The sequence below is a fragment of the Bactrocera tryoni genome, chromosome 4, assembly GCF_016617805.1.
Source record: "Bactrocera tryoni isolate S06 chromosome 4, CSIRO_BtryS06_freeze2, whole genome shotgun sequence".
NCBI lineage: Eukaryota > Metazoa > Arthropoda > Insecta > Diptera > Tephritidae > Bactrocera > Bactrocera tryoni.
The window spans coordinates 74,278,041-74,301,717 of NC_052502.1; the positions used below are offsets into that span (position 1 = coordinate 74,278,041).

General features: G+C 32.7%; 3 protein-coding genes and 2 non-coding genes across 17 annotated transcripts in view; 2 read left to right on the plus strand and 3 right to left on the minus strand.

Moving 5' to 3' along the window:
* Positions 1-1,385: 1,385 nt before the first annotated feature.
* Positions 1,386-2,758, plus strand: LOC120774965. The gene has a single exon (XM_040104854.1). It carries the CDS (start codon positions 1,473-1,475, stop codon positions 2,664-2,666), a length of 1,194 nt encoding a protein of 397 aa, XP_039960788.1. The 5' UTR covers positions 1,386-1,472; the 3' UTR covers positions 2,667-2,758.
* A 193-nt stretch (positions 2,759-2,951) lies between these two features.
* Positions 2,952-3,033, minus strand: LOC120776224. Its single transcript, XR_005705410.1, has one exon. It is a non-coding gene; the product is annotated as a small nucleolar RNA Me28S-Am982 (small nucleolar RNA).
* Positions 3,034-3,325: 292 nt separating this feature from the next.
* LOC120774966 (60S acidic ribosomal protein P2) lies at positions 3,326-4,465 on the minus strand. The gene is made up of 3 exons (XM_040104855.1): positions 4,356-4,465; positions 3,689-4,100; positions 3,326-3,504 (listed from the first exon to the last, which is right to left on the minus strand). The coding sequence occupies exon 2, from the start codon at positions 4,097-4,099 to the stop codon at positions 3,758-3,760; it is 342 nt and encodes a 113-aa protein (XP_039960789.1). The 5' UTR covers position 4,100; positions 4,356-4,465; the 3' UTR covers positions 3,326-3,504; positions 3,689-3,757.
* On the minus strand, positions 3,572-3,652 carry LOC120776225. Its single transcript, XR_005705411.1, has one exon. It is a non-coding gene; the product is annotated as a small nucleolar RNA Me28S-Am982 (small nucleolar RNA).
* A 639-nt stretch (positions 4,466-5,104) lies between the features above and the next one.
* Positions 5,105-23,677, plus strand: part of LOC120774523 (dynamin) — a 39,641-nt gene continuing 21,068 nt past the window's right edge. For 7 of the 13 annotated variants that reach the window (XM_040104220.1, XM_040104232.1, XM_040104229.1 and 4 more), the window contains exons 1-7: positions 5,924-6,516; positions 19,341-19,414; positions 19,477-20,233; positions 20,310-20,426; positions 21,138-21,366; positions 21,450-21,607; positions 21,677-21,783. In XM_040104220.1, coding sequence (XP_039960154.1) covers positions 6,371-6,516; positions 19,341-19,414; positions 19,477-20,233; positions 20,310-20,426; positions 21,138-21,366; positions 21,450-21,607; positions 21,677-21,783 — 1,588 coding nt within the window. In that variant the 5' untranslated portion in view covers positions 5,924-6,370. Of the gene's footprint in view, positions 5,246-5,923; positions 6,517-19,340; positions 19,415-19,476; positions 20,234-20,309; positions 20,427-21,137; positions 21,367-21,449; positions 21,608-21,676; positions 21,784-23,677 lie in introns of those variants that run through there. The other 6 variants (XM_040104227.1, XM_040104222.1, XM_040104221.1 and 3 more) reach the window with 6 other exon arrangements.

Below are 23,677 nucleotides of genomic sequence, written 5' to 3' on the forward strand. Positions count from 1 at the left end.
ACATTTTGGAAAAATCAAAGCATGTATTACATTTTTTCGTATTTTTAATTCTTTTTTTTTTTTACTACTCGGCACATTTAGTTTATCGATTGCAACTTATTCTTAATACAATAGTTAAAGAAGTTTATTTTTTTCGGGAATATAAATATCAATAATATAAATTGCCATATAACTGTTAAAACCGAACTGATTTTTTATATACCTGCAGTAATTTGCATTAAATGATTTAAAAACTTCTTAGTCATCAGAAATGCTTTAATACATAGTTATTAGTTTATGTTTTACAAACATATGTATCTCTCAAGTCAATCAGATTTATGCTGAAACAATTTTATATTTCAATTCTATTGTGAAATAGCCTGAAAGTATGCAAAAAAATAATATTGACATACCTTGAAAGTTACATACATATACCTCGTTAATATTTGTTTTTCTAATAACCAAAAAATAATAATTTATATTAAATAAAATTACCTGAAAGATGGGTTTATACAGTTTAATAAAATAAAATGACGCTCGATCACCGATCTTGCTGGAAAATCTACAAACAATTCCTGTAAAATGAAAATAAATATTGAAAAAGTAAATAAAGACATTTTTAGTTGCTATACTCAAACACCAGTATTAACAAAAGTAAACAAGTTGGAAATGTTAAAGAGATATGATATTTTTCGAAATTTGACGCTATTAAGTGGAGTAAAACTTTTTTTTTAATTTGAGATTTAGCTAAAACATAATTAGCAATTATTTTGTTTCATTTATTATTTAAAGTAAGAATTGTAAAGAAATCGTTATTGATAAAAATATATAATGTACATCCATACATATAAACATGTAAGCATAGTAGAGTGTGTTAAATAGCTGTAAGGATATAATTTTTTTAAATAAGTGCATTCTGAAAAGCTGTAGTAGAAATCTTACTATAGCATGAAATTTAATAAAATATAAATATGTACATATATAATATAAATGCAGCAATTTATTTATAAATAAATACGCTATTGAAAAATATTGTAAAATACTTACAAATGTGAGATATTTTAATATTTAGAAGTGTAAACAAAATAATGTGTATAATAAAAAGAAATGCAATAATGAACATGTTTGAAATGTCGCAAAAAATTCAATATTTATAAACGTAAGTATGAAAATTAATTTTTTTTTATAAAATATATATGTATGTATATATGCTGTAAAAATACAAAAATTATAACACCATTATTATTTTTTATTTTAAAGTTAATATACATAATAAGTTCTTTAAAGTAAAAAATGTGAATACAAAATTTAACAAAACAAAATAAATATTAATTGCAACACTGCCACACTATTAACTATTTCTCCACCCTTAAAATTGTAAACAAATAAACAGCTGGTGTGTTACACTGCCTTGTAGCAATACGCTAGAAAATTAACTTACAACAGATTTTCTTAAATATATAATAAAAAAGATTGCTGTTAATTTGGCTGCAATGTTACGAAATGTGCATCGCTGCAATCAGCACCTAATACATATAGAATGGAGCTCGAAGGGATGTGCCCTTATTTCAACCGCTTGTGGAGGCGTTACCTATGCAAAGGCTGATAACATCAAGTTTCAGAGTAAGATTATAAGTAAACTTGTTGGTCATCGTATATCAGGAAGCAAAAAACGTTGGTATCCCAGTAATGACGTAAATACTTCGAATTCAACTAGACAGCGTAACGCTGAGATGTTTAACAGTGCGCATATAACCAAATCCACTAGTAGTGGCGGTGGCAAAAATACAACACGTCGCATGGTAGTATTGAATAAATTGTTTATGAAACATATAACCGATCTCTTGGCAACTGGAGAAGCCTCAGAGTCTATATTAGGACGTGGTTTACAAGTGACACGCGTAAAGATCTCACCAGATTTCGCATACATTAACGTGTATTGGTTAGCTGGTGGCGAGCCGTTAGCAGATGCACAACTCGAAATGGAATTGCAACGTTGTAGTGGGCGTTTACGCCATGAATTGTCACAATTAATGTTAATGAGTGAAGTTCCACGCATTAAATTTGCTCGTGAGAAAAAATTGTCCAATATCGCACAAGTAGAAGGGTTGTTACGCACAATTGATTTTGGCCCGCTAGAAGAAACAGCTGAAGGAAGTACAGAAGCTGTAGGTGAACATGTGCAACACAATTTGGTGGCTAATCTGATGCAACGTGAATTTTATGGCAAAAATGACATAACCGTAGCAAATGAAAATAAGAGTGACAACGAAGAGGAATTTCCTGAAATGCGACATGATGTACTTGGCCTAGATCATCAGCATATCATGTCCAAAATATTGACAAAAATGCGTAAATCGCAACATGCTTGGGAACAGCATGCACGAAAAGATAACGCCCTTGGTAATGCTGCGGAATCACTTGAGCAAATTCAACAACAGCTTACTCGAGCGGCGGAAAGCTCAACAAACTTTGAAAAGTTTCTGGCTAAAAGACGTGAACGTAAAAGTACGCCAGAGCGTAAAAGACATGATCGTGCATCTGAGTGGGTAGATGAAAGTGCTGAACAAGCTGCTTTGGAAGCAGCTGCTGCCACTGTGCTCACACCTGCGCAACGAAGGCTAATGGAGTCAGAAGATTATTTATTTGAAGATCAAGACGATAAACGTAATCCAAATGAGAAATAGAAATTGTGCAAATTGAAACAAGTTAGTAATTGCAATAACTTATTCAAGTCGTTTAATAAAATAAATTTATTTTAGTTTAAAATTCTTTGAAATCATTTATTTATAATTATTTTTTTTATATTTTAAAAATTAAACCTCATAATAGCTGAAAAGAAATAGTAAAACGGTATATTGATCGTATTGACCTCGTTGAGTAGCTGACCGACACACTTTCCTAAAATAAACAAAAAAAAAATATATTAGTATACTTTATAGGTAAAAACTGAAGCATTTTTTTTAAATTTTTTTTTTAATCAGATAAAAACTTATGCAACATCAACGTTTATTCTCAGTCGAAAGATGGTGAAAGTTTTATTCATCATAGAGTTAAAAAATGTAATTTTGTATCAAATTCACATTTTTTGAGCATATGTATGAAGATACGGTGTTTTTTACTCACCTAAAATAATAGCTATTGGTTTTGTTGCTCCAGAGAATAGTCATATGTTTGCAGCAAGCGGTATTAATCCAGATTTCCTTCAACGATTTGTTTGTTGACATATATATCTATATACTATGCTTGAAATTAAATTTTCAAAAATCCCTCAATCCTAAAAACTTTACCAACCACCAATTCTGTTAATGACCCTATCATCTATCATTTTAAATAAAAGCAGTAATTTAAACGTGTAAAACTTTACTTTCTTTTATTTCATAGAAATAAAATTCAACTATGTTGTATAGGTTGTCAGTTTGTAATTATCCTTACAAAAAACACAATTGTGCTTTCTACAAGGAAATCTACATTCATTTTAAACCCTCCCGTGCTGACGTTGTTGACCGAAGCTTGAGCAGTAACCTGTAAGAGATAAAAATCCAATTAGCAATTACGTACGCATTAATGTATGCATAAAATATTTTGTTGTTTATTTAATCAGTAGAAAACTTATGTGACATCAACGTTTGTTCTCAGTCGAAAGATGGTGAAGTTTAATTCATCACAGTAATGCCGAAATAATGGCAATAATTTAGCAATGACTCACCCAGAAGTTTTGCACGTTTTTTGTTGTACTAGCGATTGCCAGTGGACCCCGTTAAAAAGAATTAATAGCTTATTCGAAGAGACCGAAGCCCATGTCGTCGTCCTCGGACTCAGATTCTTCCTTCTTCTCCTCTTTCTTGGCTTCCTTCTTGTCGCCACCAGCATCAGCAGCACCACCAGCTGGAGCAGCTGCAGCAGCAGCGGCACCACCAGCAGGCATGGACGAGAGTTTCTCGCGACCCTGGGCAATCAATTCTTCAACGGACTTGCCGTTCAATTCCTTAACAACCTTGGTGAGGCGTTCGGAGTCAACTTCAATACCGACCGAGCTGAGGATCTTCTCGATATCGGCATTTTTGGGGTTTTCGGAACCGCCAAGAACAGCCAACAAGTATGCAGCCACGTAACGCATTCTATAAGCAAATATCAAGAAATAATTTAGAAGAACACATCAAAGAGAAACCAATTGCGTACATCGCAAAAGTTTCCGCGCACACAACAACATATCAGCTACATATCAACAACTGCTGTTTAACTTCGAAGGAAATGCAACATTTTTATCTTATAAAATCTTCAACATCTTGCACATATGTAAAACAATAACATATAAATATTATGCACTGTTAGTTGTGTTCGCGTTAGCTTTAATTTTTTTCCAATAAACTTACTTTTAAGTCCTTTTTTTCGACACGAAACGTGTACAGCACAAGAAAATACAACTTTCGTTTAAAAACTTTAGAACGAAAAGAACTCTGTCAGCTAGTTGACATTTACAGGATACTTCCGCCTCTTCGCCACTGCACAGTAACTTGTGCTATTACTACATACTAGAGTTGCATTTCATTTACATTTAGTTGTCAAAATAAGTGAAATAAATAAAATTAATTTAAAATAATTATAATTATATTGTATTTACATATGTTTTGCAGCAATTGCTTTAGTAATAAATATCATAGTTATATTCTAGGGATAATTTTGTTTAAAATTTTCATAAAAATATTTATTGGATACATTCAGTTAAAAAATGCGATAATCTATTACTATTATTATTATAAGTTTATAAATTATTGAATCTCTTAAGAATTGCTCTATAATGGGTCATAGAACTTTGAATATATTAAAAAATAATAATATATTTTAAAGTCTGTTGCAAAATTCTGACAAATGTAATTAATGAATATATAAAAAAAGGGATTTAGTAAAAGTAAATATGCTATATAAATTTTATATTGTTTATAAAGAAATTAAAAAAAAAACTGATAACAATAAAACTAATATTTTTTTTCGAAACTGATTGGCAAAGCCATCAAATTTATAAGCTCAGTGGTAGCATTCTTTTTTCAGGTTAGCTTAGTTGCTATTTTTCTGCACCACCGTTGGTGTTTCTAAAATTTTCTGTATAAAAGATTTAGTAATTTCACAGTAATTGTAGAGAAAATAAATACGTTTTAAGAGCAGAAGCATTTTGCATAAAACAAGTTATTGTGACGTGACGTGTACTAGCATTTTGAATTTATACATTCCAATTAGATAAACACAGCAAAATACATAGAAAACGGTAAATGACGAGTCACAAAAATTTTAACTAAAAAATAGGAGATTAGAGTTATTGCACATAGTAATGGTGTGAATTGGCCGTGAAATTGGTTGATAATCATATGTATGCATGTATGTGTGAAAATATTAATGAACTTCTTTGATTAAAGAAAGTAAAATGCAGTTTTAGAAAAGACGCTGCGGTGTGCTGAGGTAGGAAAAACATTGTTCGATAGCCGAACTGCCATTATGAATCAGCGTCAGATAGCAGTGAAATAGTAATTAGCAGCTGGATTCGCTTTAATTCTACTCGTGTACGTAACTTGCGTGTTTTGCAATTTTCTAGCGCTTTTCCTTATAAAATGCATCTGTTTTGGTGTATTTATGACACTTGTTTGTTGGATTGTTTCTTTTTTTGTTGCGTTGAATTTTTTTTTTACGATTTTTGACAGTTGGAATTATTTGTTTTGTATCTTCGTGTCATTTATTTATTTATCTGCCTTGTGTTGCTTTCTCTTGAATTACTCCTTGCCAACCTCTTCGTTAAAATTGTCAAAACAAGAAGAAGCAGCTGTAAAAGCAGAATTAACGGATGAAAAAGAATGGTAACGTAAAAGCAATTGAAAGCAAGGAACGAAAAATCGAAATCAGTCGAGGGCGAATCAAAATCGTGATAGATACCAAAGAAGTGGATGTGAGGAAAGAACGTATAATTTTTTCTCCAATAATTCCATACAGTGCTGAAAATTTTTCAAACTAATGAAATAAAATAAAATTAATAGAAAAATAATCGAAAAATTCTTGAAATAGCATTCAAGTTTTATAAAGTACGTGGTGACAAATAGTGTAGATATCAGACAAAAAAGTGGTTTAGAAAAAGTGGGCGCAGTACATAAAATCGTAATCGCTAGTGCAGTGTATGCGAAAATTTCTGGACACCACAAAGTGATGTCTTGGAATTAACGAAATCGTAATCGTGTTAATATTAAAATAGTTTTTATAGGTATAACAAACGAATTAAGATAGAAAAAAATAAGAGTTACAACAAACGAATAACCCACAAACGTAGTCGCGCAGTTATCAGTGGCCGTAAGGCAGCCACTTTTCGAGTAAGGGCAGAGGCCCAAGCAGTACAACTACCAGCAAAATGGAGCAACTAATTCCAATTGTTAATAAGCTACAAGATGCATTCACGCAATTGGGCGTGCATATGCAGCTTGATTTGCCACAGATCGCTGTCGTAGGCGGTCAATCGGCCGGAAAGAGTTCGGTGTTGGAAAATTTCGTTGGCAAGTAAGTGTACACCAAAAGATAACATTAACTTACTTATATGTATATATGTATGAACGTATATACTATATGAAGATATGACATATTGTATTTGAATAATCAATGAATTTGGCTGTGCTCCATGGGTCGCATGTGGGGCGGCATAAGATAGTTGGGTGATTGTGTCTGACTGGTGGGTTGGTAGGAACACTTTTAAAAGAAAAATGTACATTGTGTAGCGGTTATTATGCAGCAGGAAGCAAGACGTGATGGTGCCATGCGCAAACACTTACATATGTATGTTCTCGCATGTACGTTTGTCTCCTACTCCGACCACCTTGTACCGTATTTAGTTCAGTCTTGCTTTTGTGTTTCGGATTTTATTACCGCTTATTCTCCGGGCACCTGCCTGAGTGGCCAAAGCAGTAAACGAAACCGAAATGTTTGAATATGTGGAAAAATCAATGTCTTTACATTTTATTTCTAGTTTTGTGTAACCAATTTATACACACTTCAAGGCTTATCAGTTACTACTTATTACTTCTAAGAGTAAAGAAAAATGCAACTTCAGTACTTATTTTTTTTATCACTAACACAGAATTTGTGTATATTTTATTCTATGGATTTTTAAAAATAAAGCATATTCTATACATACACATAAGCATACGTTCATTTTGTGTATCTTTCAGCTTTTTTATCCAATTGCTTTTTCGCTTAATGGTTTTGTTTCATTTTATTTATTTCTTTTTGTAAAGTTTTTACTTTTCGTTAACATATTTCAACGCCTCTGTCTTTTGTGTTTTATTTGCACGCAAAAATTTCAAAATTCACCTTCGTGAATGTGTCCACAGTCTTGGTTTTTAGTTTCCATTGCTGTAAAAGAAGTTTTCGGTTTTAACTTTTCTTTGGTATTTACAGATAATTTGAAACGAAATCTTAAATTACGTTTTTTTCTAAAATTTAATGATTTTTCCTGAACGCAAATACTAGTTAAACTTTAGTACTTGATTTTTTATTTGGAAATCTAATACCTATTAACCGTGTATTATTTTTAAACAATCATCTGCTCAGTTTGTTTCCACTATCCAATTCTTCTGTAAGTAATTGGTTTCTCCATCCGCATTCATAAACATTATCAAAAAGTGATAATAACCTCTAATACAACCACAGCTACACGAAACAAGAATATGTTAAACTGCGAACCCAAATTAAAAATGGTGTGTAAAAGAGGGAGTATTTCCACATATCATAAACTTTAAATTCCAAAAAAATATTTAAATATTAATAAAAATATTATACATACGTTTAAAAAAATAGCAATGTTATGAAAAGGCCTAAATGAGACCAACAAAAAAAATACTAAAAACAAACGGCAAATACAGAAAAAAATTATCACAAACTAAGGGGGTGTTTAAACATAGCGTATGCGCACTATCAGCTGACCAAAAAGGTCATGGCAGCAAGAAAGAGAGCGCTTGGGAGCACGCTTTCAAAGAGCGTACCTTAAATCGATGCAATGAAATTGCACAACTGAGAGCGATTCGTATTTTATATTGAATTTAAATTTTTTTTTTCATTTTTATTTTATGTGCAATTTCAATATCGCACTCCTACGCTTTTTCGCTATTTCACACTATCCCTATTCGTGTTAATGTTTCAGTGTTATCCTCCCTGTGGTGCTACGTGCGTAAATATCAAGTGTAGTACTGCCACTATGTGAAGTTTTCATTGACCTTTCGATCGAAAGATACATATGAACATCCATCTATTGGCGCAAATGTACTTAGTATGTATGTAGGTAAAGTTTGGTTATGTAAAGCAAACAAAGTCTCTGTTTTAGTTTTTTTATTTAGAAAAAAGATCTCAAATTTTATCTAATAAATAATTAATCTATGATTAAAGGGTTAGGTGGGTTTCAAAGGTACAAAAAAAGGTATTTTTACGATTTTTTTAATGTAAACAAGTAGATATTTCAAAAATATAATATGCAATATCGAAGGTAGATATTGGAACAATGTCTCCTTGATATAAACATGTTGAAAATTCAGCCGCTGGGCTCTCATTAAATTTTTCATTTTTTTCTTCGACTTTGAACAAAAAAATCTAATTTTTTGGTAAAGTTTTCGTCATTTATTGGCTTAAAAATAAGTTGTAATTAAAAAAAATCCTTCGTTCAATAATTAGTCAATGTTATTTCAAAGATGTGTACACAATTCGAACTAAATCGGTACATAACTTTTCGAGAAATCCTGTCCACCGACTTCAAAAATAGAGTTTTGAAAAAAACGCATTATGCTGTGCGCTACACCGACGTGGCGTGAAGGGCGGAACTTCCGAAGGGACTATCTCTAGAATTGTATTAGGATCGATTTAAAATTTTGGAAGAATGTTTTAAACATATTCTACTATTTAATAAAACAAAAAACCCCTTAATGGATGAGTAATCTATAAATAATACAACTGAGATATGAGATATAAAAAGATATGTAAAATGAGACTGTTAAATAATCAACCCCTTCGGGTGAAAATTGCAAGATAATTTACAACTGAAGAGGACTTTGGCTATCCTTAGTCACCGAGCGAACATTATCCCTTAAAATGTACTTATGTTTTTGGAGACAACGATCTAAAATTTCGCAAGTTTTTGTATGGAATTTTTTTTATTTGTTAGAAGTATCAGCTTCGGTGAGAGTTTTTTTTCGGTTTTTGTGTTTTTTCTGTAAGTTTGAACGGCTAAATTTTTGTCGACATTGGTTTTTTTTTATTAATTTTCAACTTTGTGCTCGATCTTGTATAAAACTACTTTCAATTTGAATAAAATTCTCTATTATATTATTTTTCCAAATTTAACAGATCAAAAGCAAAATCCAGAATTTTCGGCATACTTTTTCATTATTATAGGAACTGTTATTTTCTTATCCTATGCTGTTGTATAATTTCAGATTCGTTTCAGTCGATAAAGTTTGCAAAAACAAATAAGTACGAGGCAACGAATGAAAATGTAATTTAGGAGTAATAAATTGCAATATTATCGATTTTGTTTGCATGACAATTAGGTTACGAGCACAGGTTATACATACATATGTATGTATAAACATAAGAAATTAAGTATGTAATTACTGATGTATTTATATATTTACATAAAAAAATGAAAACGGGTATTAAAAGATTTGTAGAAGGCTCGCCGAACGAAAAAATGTTACCTGATATTAATAAAGCATAATAAATATCAAATAATTTATCGGACTTCCTAAACAAACAGAAGGCTATGTTTCATGATAACGTTCTACTCACGAGGATATAAAAAGAATGGTAGCTAGAAATTTTGTATTTAATATTTTAATTGGTTGTGGAACCATTTCTCCTTTTAGATGATGTCTCTTAAATATTTTTTTGGTATAACAACTCAAAACCATGTGAATTTTTATGTAATTCGAAACAAACATTTATAAAACTATTATCATGAAATAATATTCCCCACCCATTTTTTTTATCTACAATTTCCTTTTTTCATGTTCTGCTTTATTTACGTACTTATCATTTGGCTTGTTTTCAAATTCATTTTCTACTAATCCGCTGGGATTTAAAGCAGCCTTTTTATTTAATCACTGCGAGGAGGACTTAATTGCATACCTAACTCATTATGCTTGACAGCCAACATTCGGTGGCCTCTCAGTTAAAAGCGAGTAAACTGTTCGATGGAAATTTTGTTATATAAATGACATTTTTCCCTTTTCGCTCGTATTCACTTCTGTCCTAGGCAATGTAAACAAAATGTTGAACCCATTTGTTAAGAATCACTTGATATTTCTGATTAACAAAGCCATCAAAATGGGACGGAGAGCAGTGAAAAAAGAAAAAATATGTGTCCCATTCAACGCTGAGATCATGAGAAACATTTTTAAGCTTTTCTGGTTTTCTGGTATTATCCCCTGTTATGTCTAGCCAAAGTACGAAAAATATAAATCAATAACCATTGTGTTTGCATATAAATGTTATCGACGGATATAAATTCGATTCACTTTGGCTGTATACACAATTGGCAATGTAGATAGAAATCTCAAGTCAAATGTACGTTTTTTCTGCGTTTCTCACGGCCCCATCGGATGTATTAACAGGAATTTGCCACGAGCGTAGTTTTCTAATTTTTTCTTTGATGTTTCTGTCGTCGGATCATTTATTGGTATCATTAAAAAGGGGTTTTTCCTCCAACACAGACGGACTTCGAAAAAAGTAAGATTTCGTCAGAGGACTGCGTTGTGAGCTTCTAACATTTTTTCATCTTCGAATTTTGATACGCTTGGTCTTCTGAGGGCGTGTGTTTAAAACACACTTAAAGTTCACCAAATATTTTCGCTTCATTGCTTTTTTGCCGCAATTATTGTACACATCGTTTATTTTTTGAAGATAATTAATTATCGAGTACTTGACCGCCTGCCTACCGACTTCATGCAAGACTATGGCCAACAACGGTCATTTTTGGTTTCAGTTTTGCGCTTGCAGCGGAAATTTATGGTCAATGCGCTGGTGTATGAAGTAAAATAAAGCAGAAGCAGTACACAAATATCTGGGTCATTAACGTTAACGCTTGCTTTCGATTTATTGTAACTATGGTGGGGTTTGTAGTAATATTGTGCATAGTATAGTAATATTGTAGTAGTTAATACACACTTGGGTGCGCAAAGAGTTTTTCTCAATGCCATTTGCCATTTTATCAATTGCTGAAAACAATTTTTCTTTATTGTTGCTATTCTTGTTGCATATTCATGTTACTAAGTTTCTTTCAACTTGGCATTCTCTGTTAGCGATCTCCATATTTTCACTTTGTTTACATTGTTTTGTCATCACTGACATACACATTTTATTTGGTTTGGTTGCTTAGGATTTCAACATACAAATTCAAATATATTCCATTCATATATTTGCCATAATTTTATTGTTATACGAGTACACTTTATATTGCGCCTATAAGCTGACAAGTATACTTTCCTGCATTGCTGATTTCATTTGTACAGATTATGTAAGACGACTTTGTGTGTTTGCACACTCACTTATGCTTGGATGAGAGCAACAGCTTTGTAGTTGTACTTGGAGAATTTTATACATAAAACATCCAGTCAACTCTGGCTAATATTATGTACATATATTTTGTAGGCTTTGCATCTGCCTTCCTTGCGGCTGTTAGAAAAGTTTCTAGTGCTGCCTTGTTTTGCGCAATTTGCACACCAACCCCTTTAACTTGGCAAGTAATGGATTTTTTTGTATTGAAAATCATCGGCTATACCTTAATTTTTGGCACTCGCCTTTAAGTGCCCATCAAAGTCTATTGTAATTGAAAATATTTTAAGGTTGGTAGCTCAAAAGCCATAAAATGTCATAAATTTACTCTACGATTGGGCTATGAGTAATGTTTATTACTTGCTACATTTAAGTAAATCTAAATAAAAAATACATAAAACACAAAATTGCCGTTATGCGGAAGTACTGCTATCTTTCGATACAGTCTCAACATTTTTTTCTACAAAAAAATATGTAAATTGCTTAAAGTAATTTCTTACAATTTTATCGACCTGACAAGTCCATTCAATATTTCACAGTTTTAATTTGAAAGTATTAAAAGGTTTTAGTTTACATAAAAAAATCTGCCAAAACATTAAATAATTTACATTTGTAAAAATTATTTGAATTAAAATTTTTCGAACCAATCATATTTAATTCTTATTCAAATTAATCACCATATTCTTTAATAAAGTATAATATCGGCTTTTCTTAAATACATATACTCACATCAGCAGAGGTTAGAATATTTGAATATTTCGATTTTTTCGGTATTTAAAATTTTGGTTCATGCGGTTGTTGTTGTTGTACCAGCAGACACATCTCCGAAGTAATTTGTGGGAATGCTACCGAATTTACAGTGCTTAGTCTGATAATAATCCGGGTCCGTTTCGGTTAAGTAGATCCGACTATCTTGGGAACGCGAGTTTGTTAGGTGTTGTAACTATTATCCGTTTTTCGTTGGATATTTCGCCTCTCCAACCACATTTTTTCAATGCAAAATATCTTACATTTTATAACTTCCCAAACCGTTATTTTAAATATTTTATGTTTTACGTGAATTATGTTTTCTTTCTTCTCATCATTATTGGCCCTCACTCTTTTGTGAGTTTCAACTGCTCTTTGATTGCCGTACGTGATCGCTGATGATCGCATATTGTTGATTTGTATGCGTGTATTCGCTGTTGTTTTCAACATTTATTATTTAAATTTCCATTTTCTGGGGTCCACGGTCATGTCTTCTCACATGTTTATCAACGTTCTTCTCGCCAAACATGGAGGTTTCCAAAAGCTTACACAAAGCAAGATATTTGCTGCCGGCTGAAGTTATAAAAAAAACAGTCTACACTGGAATACAATGAGCGCTGCTTGCAACGTTTTTGTATGTATAAAGAGTCAGCCAATATAATTACTATTTTTGTTCTTTTTACCCTTTTTATATTGTTTTACGCGGCAACGTTGTCTCTTTTGACAGTTTGACCGGTTTTTTTTTTGCTTTTTTGTTCGTCCGCAACTAACCTCTGTCGATTTTATATTACCTTAACATTCGTTACGCGCTTGAGTCATTTGAATGATGTGGTTTAACTATTCCTAAAACGTGTTAAGTTTCAGTTTACCGCTTGTGGGTAATGGAGTAATGTTTAGCTCGCGTCTTCAATATGTTTTTCTACGCCAGATTGATAGAGAAAAGCCTCGTTTAAGATATATGAAATAATGATCAGAAAATGATTATTTGTAGATTGAACCCAAAGTTTATTTATTTTATCTATGTCATCCCCCTTAAAGTAATCCCCATTGGCCCAATACACTTGTATCAACGTGTTTTCCAAACTTTTTCCAAAGCAATTGTTAAAGTCAATTTCCCTCAATGTCTTCAATTGACTCAAAACGGCTTTCAAGGAGCGGTCGTTTGAGTTTGCTGAATAGCCAGAAGTCACACGTACCTAAATCAGTGGTTGTCAGGCACGATATTGGTTAAAAATTTGGCGAAAAACTCATGAAGAATCAATTGATTATGCGACGTTACATTATCGTGGTGGAAAAAACCAAGAAGCCCATAATTCTGGCCTTTTTAGCTTCACGCAAACGACGCATAACAATCAAATAGTTTTCCTTGATAATGGTAGTGGGAAAGCATTGTTTCAAAGACGTTAACACGCTGTTTTTCGAAAAAATTTAGTGATTTTTTCGTGCTTTCACTTTTAAAATGGTTTTCACTGATCCTTCGGATATTCCAACGATGACAGTAAGAACTCTGACTGTTAATCGTCGATTCTCTCGCATCAATTCCTTTACTTAGAATACGGCTTAGATATCTATAAAATTCAGAGTTCAAGGGACTTTAGTCTTTATTAAATTTAGCAAAAAGCGTTGACGTTCCGCACGACATAAACATTAGCTAGTATTGAACCTCCATCTGAACTTACAAAGTACCTGTAGGACAACCAGCCATTATAACCTAACATAAGGATCTTGATAAATCAAAGTACATCCCATTCGCAAAGAAAACCGCCAACGCTGGTATAATAGTTAGGAGATATTCAATATACCAGACCCCGTAATATGCAAAACTATACTGACGTTTGCTCAAGTTCGTCGACCGAAGTTAAATATACATATAAATAGAAAATATTTAATGTATTACACACACGTTGGTGACGGTAGAGAAAATAGAACCTTAGAGGTCACTTAGGTTCTGACATCGAAAACATGTCTCTGAGTGAAATTATCACAATACCAACCGTTAGTAATAAAACCGTCAGACAGACAGATAAAAATAACAGAAAGGAAAAAGATAAAAAAAAGAACGAGAACTAAAACGAAGCATATAGAAAGCTAATGAAGCCCAAAGTTAGAGGAGAGAATAAGAAACAAGTTGTAAAGGGAAGCCTTTGTAAAAATTAAAATATATTAGAGCGGCATGCAACACTACATCATACAAATAAATTAAAGTTGGCGAAAAATAGGCATACACAAACTAAAAACTTCTTTTGGGTGATAAACGGGGTTTTTTTTTGTGATTTTTTCTATCAGTGAGGGAAATTATATGATTATTAAATGAAACACTTGTGGTACTTAACCAAAATGCCTTACAAAGTGGTGAGTCAACTTTTAGCTCATTCTGTAGAAAGCATAGATGTTAAAGTATTTTCCACAAGTCATTATCAATTATGTCCCTTTTTGGCAATAATGAAATTTTCAATGAGTTCAATGCTCAGAAGTAAACTTGCGTATGACTCATAATGTTAAAATATTCTAGGGGTCTACAAATATTTAATAAAGCCGAATAGAATATTTTATCAGTGATTGTGAACTCCCTAATAATTAGTGATAGCATAAAAGAATTTAAATTGTTGTGTTGACTCGACGAACGGTAAACTCGATGAAAGGCAAAAATTACATGCACATTGTTTTGTTATGATATTTAATTTGGACATTTTTTAAAATTAAAAAATGTAAAGCAAATTTGCATAAAAAATAAGCCAACAAGCGAGATCGCTTTCTATTTTCGTTTATCAATTTTTTTATGCTGATAAGATGCCTAAGCAAATATTGAAACAAAATTTTTAAGTATACTTCACTTATTTAAAGCCTTTTTTGCACCCGATAAGAGGAAATCAAAAATATCGCAAAGCGAAGCAATAGAACTCAAGTATTTTTGTATTCACTCAACAAAATGATTCATTTAAATTAATACTCGTACTTGTGGAGGATCTTCCATCCTTTAGCACAATTTAGCGTTAGAAAACAAGTAGAAAACTTTTTTAAAATTTTATGTATGTATGTCGTCACCACTTCACCTCGCAACACCTCAATTAAGTCACATGGCTTCTAGCTAGCCATCCCAACAGCATTTCTTATATAGAGCCGGCGGCCAGAAGCGCGGCAATTTGTTTAACATGGCATCAACATTTCACTTAACATCAACTCAATCACGTCACATGGCTTCTAGCTAGCCTTCCCAACAGCATTACTTATATAGAGCCGGCGGCCAGAAGCGTGGCAATTTGTTTAACATGGCATCAACATTTCACTTAACATCAACTCAATCACGTCACATGGCTTCCAGCTAGCCTTCCCAATAGCATTTCTTATATAGAGCCGGCGGCCAGAAGCGTGGCAATTCGTTTAACATGGCATCAACATTTCACTTAACATCAACTCAATCACGTCACATGGCTTCAAGATAGCCTACCCAACAGCATTTCTTATATAGAGCCGGCGGCCAGAAGCGCGGCAATTCGTTTAACATGGCATCAACATTTCACTTAACATCAACTCAATCACGTCACATGGCTTCTAGCTAGCCATCCCAACAGCATTTCTTATATAGAGCCGGCGGCCAGAAGCGCGGCAATTTGTTTAACATGGCATCAACATTTCACTTAACATCAACTCAATCACGTCACATGGCTTCCAGCTAGCCATCCCAACAGCATTTCTTATATAGAGCCGGCGGCCAGAAGCGCGGCAATTTGTTTAACATGGCATCAACATTTCACTTAACGCATGGCATCAACACTTCACTTAACATTAACTCTGTCAAGTCACATGGCTTCCAGCTAGCCATCGCAACAGCATTTCTTATATAGAGTCGGCGTCCAAAAGCGCGGCTATTTGTATAACATGGCATCAACACTTCACTTAACATTAACTCTGTCAAGTCACATAGCTTCCAGCTTGCCATCGCAACAGCATTTCTTATATAGAGCTGGCGGCCAGTAGCTCACCAAATTGCTTTGCTGCCAGCCCTTAAAAAATGCTTTCTTGTATAGAGTCAGCAGCTAGAAACCCGTCATTTCAGATCACATCAACGGGCTAAGATCCAGATATTCTGATCATGCTTGATTATAAAAATTTTTCACAGCCGAATTAAAGTGCCTACGTAATTCTAAATTTCACCAGCTTTGTATTTCAAACACACAAGCTAAGCTCTCCTATTCACTCGGGCAACTCTTAATTTATTATTTCTTATATAGAGCCGGCGGCCCTTTCCTGGGCTTAACATATTGCTCTGGTCATTTGATATTGGCAGTGGTGAAAGGGAAGGGGCGCAAACTCAGCTTGGCAGCTGTTATGATGAGCCCAACGTAATTTCCTGCTGTCGCTAACCTTGCTTATGTGCTATAAACATATATGAATATATGTATGTACATTGCTTGTATGTGCATATTGCACCATAATCGATGACACCTGTGCAATAAAATTGCCGTCGATTTGTCGACCTAATGTACTCGTACTTTATCTCCGATCACTTTCTGCTATTGCTGTTTCTTATCTATATGATTCTTATTATTTTTTTGTTACGTACATACCTTGTCATATATGGTATACTTGTGTTAGAATGTTTTCGTACATGTTTGTATATAAATAATTTGATATTGTTGTTTACTATGTGTCAATGTTTGCATAGTTTTGATTTTAAATATATACTATACATACAGACATACTTTCATACACTTCCATTATGCAATGCGACGTCAATTAGTGTGTAAAGCCAATACACCTTCTATGGCCATAAATACAAAAGGGGACGCCAACCGTCAACAAACTAGCAACAAAAATGACACTTTGAACACTGCTTGTACAAACATTTTATCGAGTATATGTGACAAATTAGTGGGCTTATGTCAGATTAGTTAAAGAGCGACTGAAAAAAAGTTATAAATAAAACAAAGTAGGTTAGATAGTGGTTATAAGGCAGTTAGCACGAAAAATTCCCATAAAATTCAATATTATTATAATTTGGAGATAAAATTCTATCACTTATCTACATGAAATTAATTGATTTTAATAGAAACATTGGCATTCACGGGTAGCATAAATGGGTTTAAAAATATTGTTATCTTGAATTTAATCAGTTTGTATGGCAGCTATATGCTTTAGTGGTCCCATCGGTTCGCAAGTCCGATCATTTAATAGGATTACCGACTTTTTCTTTTGCGTGCCACAAACTTCGGGGTAAATTAAATAATTCCTCTTAAGGGCGATGTTCTTGCAGCGACATGAAACATTTCGGATTCCGTTCGGGTAACATCAAATCGATTGAGCTATTGTCATGGGAACGGACTTTGAACGAACTCTGAGAATGATTTTTGTTGTTGTTGCTGTAACAGCAGATAACATTCCTCACATGTATTTTGTGAATGAGTCGAGACTATCAAAGTTCTTCTCGGAAGAAAATCCATCCGTTAATATTATTTAAATTCCAGAGTACCCTTATACAAGTATATACATATGTACCGTATGTTCTCTCGTTGTCGAAAATTTCCATCGATAATTAAAACTTAAGAAACGCTTTTAGAAAAAGGTCTGGAAAGTTGTCTTTTAGCGTCAAAAAAGGTTATCTCCCTCGATTTCAGAAGTGCCTGTCCAATATCTTTTGAAGGGAGTGACATTCTGTCGACTTTGTGTTAGTCGACCTTAACTCTACTCACATTTGAATAGTCCGAACTTTTTAAGTTTAAGTTCTGCAAGCTTAAATATTATGCCTTTACATAGGGTCGGTTCACCTTCCGAGATTGAGGTACCTTGCTTAGACTGTCAAATCTTTGTTCCTCCAGCTATGGCGTCGAATATAATTTTTGTTAAAATCATGTTGCTTTAGTTAGAGAACAGATGTTTGACTAAATAGCAGCTCTGATTACAGACGGGCCAAAAACTAAGTCCAGAAACCCAGCTTATGGCTGAAGAGCTCTGCAGATTAAAAGTCCAAAGGTTTTTTTAGAATGCTGCTGAGAAAGTATCCATCTGATTGTGAAGCCACAGTCGTGTCTAAGTACAAGATATAAAAAAATATCCGCCCGGTTGCAAGTCCGATTCATGGCATGGGAACGATTGGGTTGACTTTTGTGAATTGTTGAGCCAAAAATTTATGTAGTACTTATACTCCCTTAAAGACTATTGCCATTGTTGATACAACAAGTGCTTAAACAAAACATTTTTATCCGGCTTACCGTGCGCATAATTAAGCGTCAAGAAAAAACAAACATTGCCAAATTCCAAGTGAAATTTACTACATGTCAAAGATCACTGAAACTCGAGCGTATGTCGGCGAAGAATTTCTGGAACTTTCGTTAATTAACTTCACACGTACATATAATCCAAGAATATACACGCCGCGCGAAGAAAGTAAGCAATTGTGGTGTATTGAACTTTAAACTCGAAAGTCAGATGAATTACAAATTCAGTTTTTGCACTGTAAACAAAAAGAAAAGCCGTTAAGCGAATGGGAAATGTGTTTAAAACCTATAAGTCACTGTACCAGCGAGCAGTTAGACTTTGAAGTAAAGGCTGAATAGCCGTAAATGTGCACAGCTGATGGGCATTTATACGATTATATGAGTATAGATCAGTTAGCTGTCAGCTGTCAAATGTTGTTGATGATGTTATGTTTTTAAACCAACGCTGCTGGTGCACACAGCAACAGCTCTTCAAACGCTTGATAAATCATTTCACACGCCGCTTAAACTTTGTTTCTCTAATTAGTCTGTTGCATGCGCTGGACTTTTAATGATTCGATGCGTCATAGCGACACCCACAATCGCAAGCTATGCATGTGTGTGTATGTTTGCGTTAATAAAGAAAACGAACGTATCGTGCTGGCGCTAATTGCGAATGCAGCTTTTCAGCTGAACATATTTTCGATAAATATATTTAATTTTCTTAATTGAAATTAAAGTTCTCTGTTATAACAATAATTGAAATAAGAAAAAAACGTTGCTTAAAATTGTATTTCGTTTGTATAGTACGATTAATGAAGACTTAATTGATTACTTTTTCCTTTGCAGAGATTTTTTGCCTCGTGGTTCAGGCATTGTAACACGTCGTCCATTGATCTTACAGTTGATTAACGGCGTTACCGGTAAGTTAGGCGTATTATTTTGTTTTTATTATCACTCAAAATCTTCTATTTTATCCGCGCAGAACATGGTGAATTTCTGCATTGTAAGGGTAAGAAATTCACCAGTTTCGATGAGATCCGCAAAGAGATCGAGGATGAAACGGATCGTGTAACTGGCAGTAATAAGGGCATATCCAATATACCAATAAATTTGCGTGTCTACTCACCACATGTACTCAATCTGACACTCATCGATTTGCCTGGTCTAACCAAGGTGGCGATCGGCGACCAGCCCGTAGACATTGAACAACAAATTAAAGGAATGATCTTTCAATTTATACGCAAGGAAACTTGTCTCATTTTGGCTGTAACGCCAGCTAATACAGATTTAGCCAATTCGGATGCATTGAAATTAGCTAAAGAGGTCGATCCACAGGGTGTGCGCACAATTGGTGTGATCACTAAACTCGATCTTATGGACGAAGGCACAGATGCGCGTGATATTTTAGAGAATAAATTATTGCCACTGCGACGCGGCTACATTGGTGTGGTGAATCGCTCACAAAAAGATATTGAGGGACGTAAGGATATTCATCAAGCCTTGGCGGCTGAACGCAAATTCTTCCTTAGTCATCCATCTTATAGACATATGGCCGATCGTTTGGGCACACCATACCTACAACGTGTACTCAATCAACAGTTGACCAATCATATTCGTGATACGCTTCCAGGTTTGCGTGATAAATTACAAAAGCAAATGTTGACACTGGAAAAGGATGTGGAGCAATTTAAGCACTTCAGACCTGACGATCCTAGCATTAAGACAAAGGCGATGTTACAGTAAGTTGGTGTCAATAGTTGTTAAATGTGGTCTCCTATTGCTTATGTGCTATTTTATTTTATCTCCAACAATTAGAATGATCCAACAATTGCAGTCAGATTTTGAGCGTACCATTGAAGGTTCCGGTTCAGCTTTGGTCAATACAAATGAACTATCTGGTGGTGCTAAAATCAATAGAATTTTCCATGAACGGTGAGTTAGTAGGGCTTTAAAATTATTATTTTTGAAACTGAAAAATTCTGTTTGTTCGAATGAAATAGTATTCTTCGAAATTGAAAATTCAGTTTTTTCGTAGAAGGAAAATCCGAAAGTATAATTTCTAAAGTTAAATTTGACCGAAAAATGCTTTTCGATATTAAGTATTTCGAAATATAATTTTTCGAAGTTAGAATTTTCCGGCGGTGTTAAAATCAATAACATTTTTGAAGAACGGTTTTCCATGAATTAGAAGAATTTAACGTTTATTATATTCAAAACTTGAAGTTTTTTGTTCGAAAAAATATTATTCGAAATGAAAGTTCAGTTTGTTTCAGGAAAAAAAAAATCGAACGTTTCATTTCTATCGTAAAAAAATTCCTTTCAGAATTAAATTTAAAGTTAGTAGAGCATGTTATTTGTAATTTTCAAATTCATTTGTTTTATCAAAAAAATATTATTCTTCGAAATTGAAAATTCAATGGAATATTCGACTTGAAAGTGACATTTTTTCTAAATAATCCTTTTCGGCAATTTTTAGAAATGAAACTTTTTTGAAAGTTAAAATTTTGATGTTAATTTTTCGAAATTAAACTTTTTCGAAAATAATAATTTCAAAGTTAATCTTTCGAAATTAGATATTTTCGAATTTATTGTCTAGTGTACCATTTCTAATATTAATATACGCATTTATTTACCAACTTTCAGTTTACGTTTCGAAATTGTAAAAATGGCTTGTGATGAAAAAGAATTACGTCGCGAAATTTCATTCGCCATTCGTAATATACATGGTATTCGTGTGGGCCTGTTCACACCCGACATGGCCTTCGAGGCGATTGTCAAGCGTCAAATTGCACAATTAAAGGAGCCGGTCATCAAGTGTGTCGATCTAGTCGTACAGGAATTGTCCGTTGTGGTGCGCATGTGCACAGATAAGGTAAATATATTTTTTATTGTTATATATATTTTTTGTCAATTGCATTGTTAAAAAAATAAATTTCGATATAAAATTTTCTTCAGATGTCACGCTATCCACGCTTGCGTGAGGAAACCGAACGCATCATCACTACACACATACGCCAGCGTGAACAGTACTGTAAGGAACAAATCCTGTTGCTCATCGATTTCGAATTGGCCTACATGAATACCAATCATGAGGATTTCATTGGCTTTGCAAAGTGCGTAGTTGTACAAAATACCACAATTTATATGTTTTTATATGTAACTATTTGATTATTTTGTTTTAGTGCTCAGAACAAATCTGAAAATGCCAACAAGACTGGCACACGCCAGTTGGGCAATCAGGTTATACGCAAAGGCTATATGGTCATACAAAATTTGGGTATTATGAAAGGTGCGTACCTATATAATCAAATTTTTTTAGATTTATTGTAATTAATTTAAGCGTAGCTTAGTTTTTACGTCATGCCACAAATCGTGGAGTGTCTAATATTATCGATTTATTGTTGTTGTTTTGTATTTATTTAACGTATATTATTAATTATAAGTCTATTGTGGTTGAATTAGCTTGGTTCGGGTGTTGAGAGATTCATACGCTTGTGTGGTTGTGAGCTGATAGTTATCGTAATTTTATGTAAATTATAGGTTTGTTTAGATATCAGTAAGTTTTTGTTGTATTTGTGTTTATATGACTGCTATTCGAAGTTTTTTGCTTTGTTTATTTTCATTAGTTAATAATTTCTATTGAAATTGTTATGATAATTAGTAAGTTTCATTGTGGATGTAATCTACAATAATTTGTGCAAATAACCGTTACTTAATCAGAATTTTTTTGTATTTATCTTTCATCCCAAATAGCGGGAATGAAAAAATAAAGTACAATTTTAATAAAAAAATCGGAAAAATAGTGAAGAACAATATTAATCCCAAGTTTCTAAATAAAAATAAACAAAATTGTTTTTTGAATTTGAAATTATTTCGCGCTTGCGTGCTACGTATTCTACCAATGTGGGTATCTTTGAAAAGGAGAGTTTATTTTAAATAAAATCAGAGTTTTGTCTTACTAACATTTAATTACATATTTTTAATTATAGTTTTTCAGTTAGAAATATGTAAATCCTTCCTTATTATCTCTTTTCATTCTTTTGATATAAAAAATATTTTGTTTTTTTTGTTTTACTTCAAGTTTTAATTTTTTTTATTCTGATTTTGGGTTTTTCCTTTTGGGATTTTCTGATTTTGGATTAAAATTCGGATTTTCTTTTTTTTTGGATTCTCTGATTTCGGATTAAAAAATTTGATTTTCTATAACTCATTCTGATTTTGAGTTTAATTGTAATAACTCGGATTTTGTGATTACCAATTAAATTTCCATTAAATTTATTCAAATAAAAAAATTGCAAACCTGGTAAAATTATATATTTTGTTCTTACAACGATAATAACTCGTATGTGTCCAAGATAATGTTTATTAAAATGGTTGTGACTTTCAATTTGAGTCAAATAATTTTCAATCTGTCAAAGGTAATAAATTCCGGTACAATAATTTATAATTATTATTTTTTTTTGTTACAACAACTAGCCTTAAAACTGCGAATAATATTTCGTTTATATTTTTCTCCATTGTTGAATAAATTTTGATTTTTAAAATACCTCTCATAATTAATTTTTTTACATAAATTACAAATTAATTGATTGTACTAAAAATATATAATTTATACTGAAATATTGTTTTCAGGGATTATTTGACTAACAAAAATATTTGCAATTATTTGTCGATATTAAGTAGATTTATGTACCAAATTGTTTAACACTTAAGTTAGACTTACTTAAAGTTACAAAATATCAATTTATACTAAAATTTAGTTTTTAGAAACAGTACACAATTCTTAGATTATACTTAGTTACAAATTTGTCAAAGTCTTTCGACCACTCTGCAGGTTATTTAAATATATAATAATATTATACTTATATTTCCATTAATGTTTCACAATTTTTTAGTACACTTCTGATTTATACAAAAACGTTTAGTACTAAAAAATAGCTATGGCAATAGCTGAATATAATTTATTATTTTGTAGCACCTAATTGCTGTACTTCACATTTTTTATACAATTTTAGTACTTTTTTCTTAGGGTTTATTTAGTACATACAATTCTAGCGTTTTTAAAAACGTTATCCTAGAAAAGTTTTTACAAGTACTATTTGGAAATATGTTTTTTCTCTTTACAAATATATATAACATTTTTTTCTTATTCGCTCAGTAATCGCTTCACTGTTCGTTCTCAG

Bases quoted from the DNA above. Each gene is read 5' to 3' on its own strand.
- LOC120774965 (XM_040104854.1), top strand. From the start codon at position 1,473: ATGTTACGAAATGTGCATCGCTGCAATCAGCACCTAATACATATAGAA.
- LOC120774966 (XM_040104855.1), bottom strand. From the start codon at position 4,099: ATGCGTTACGTGGCTGCATACTTGTTGGCTGTTCTTGGCGGTTCCGAA.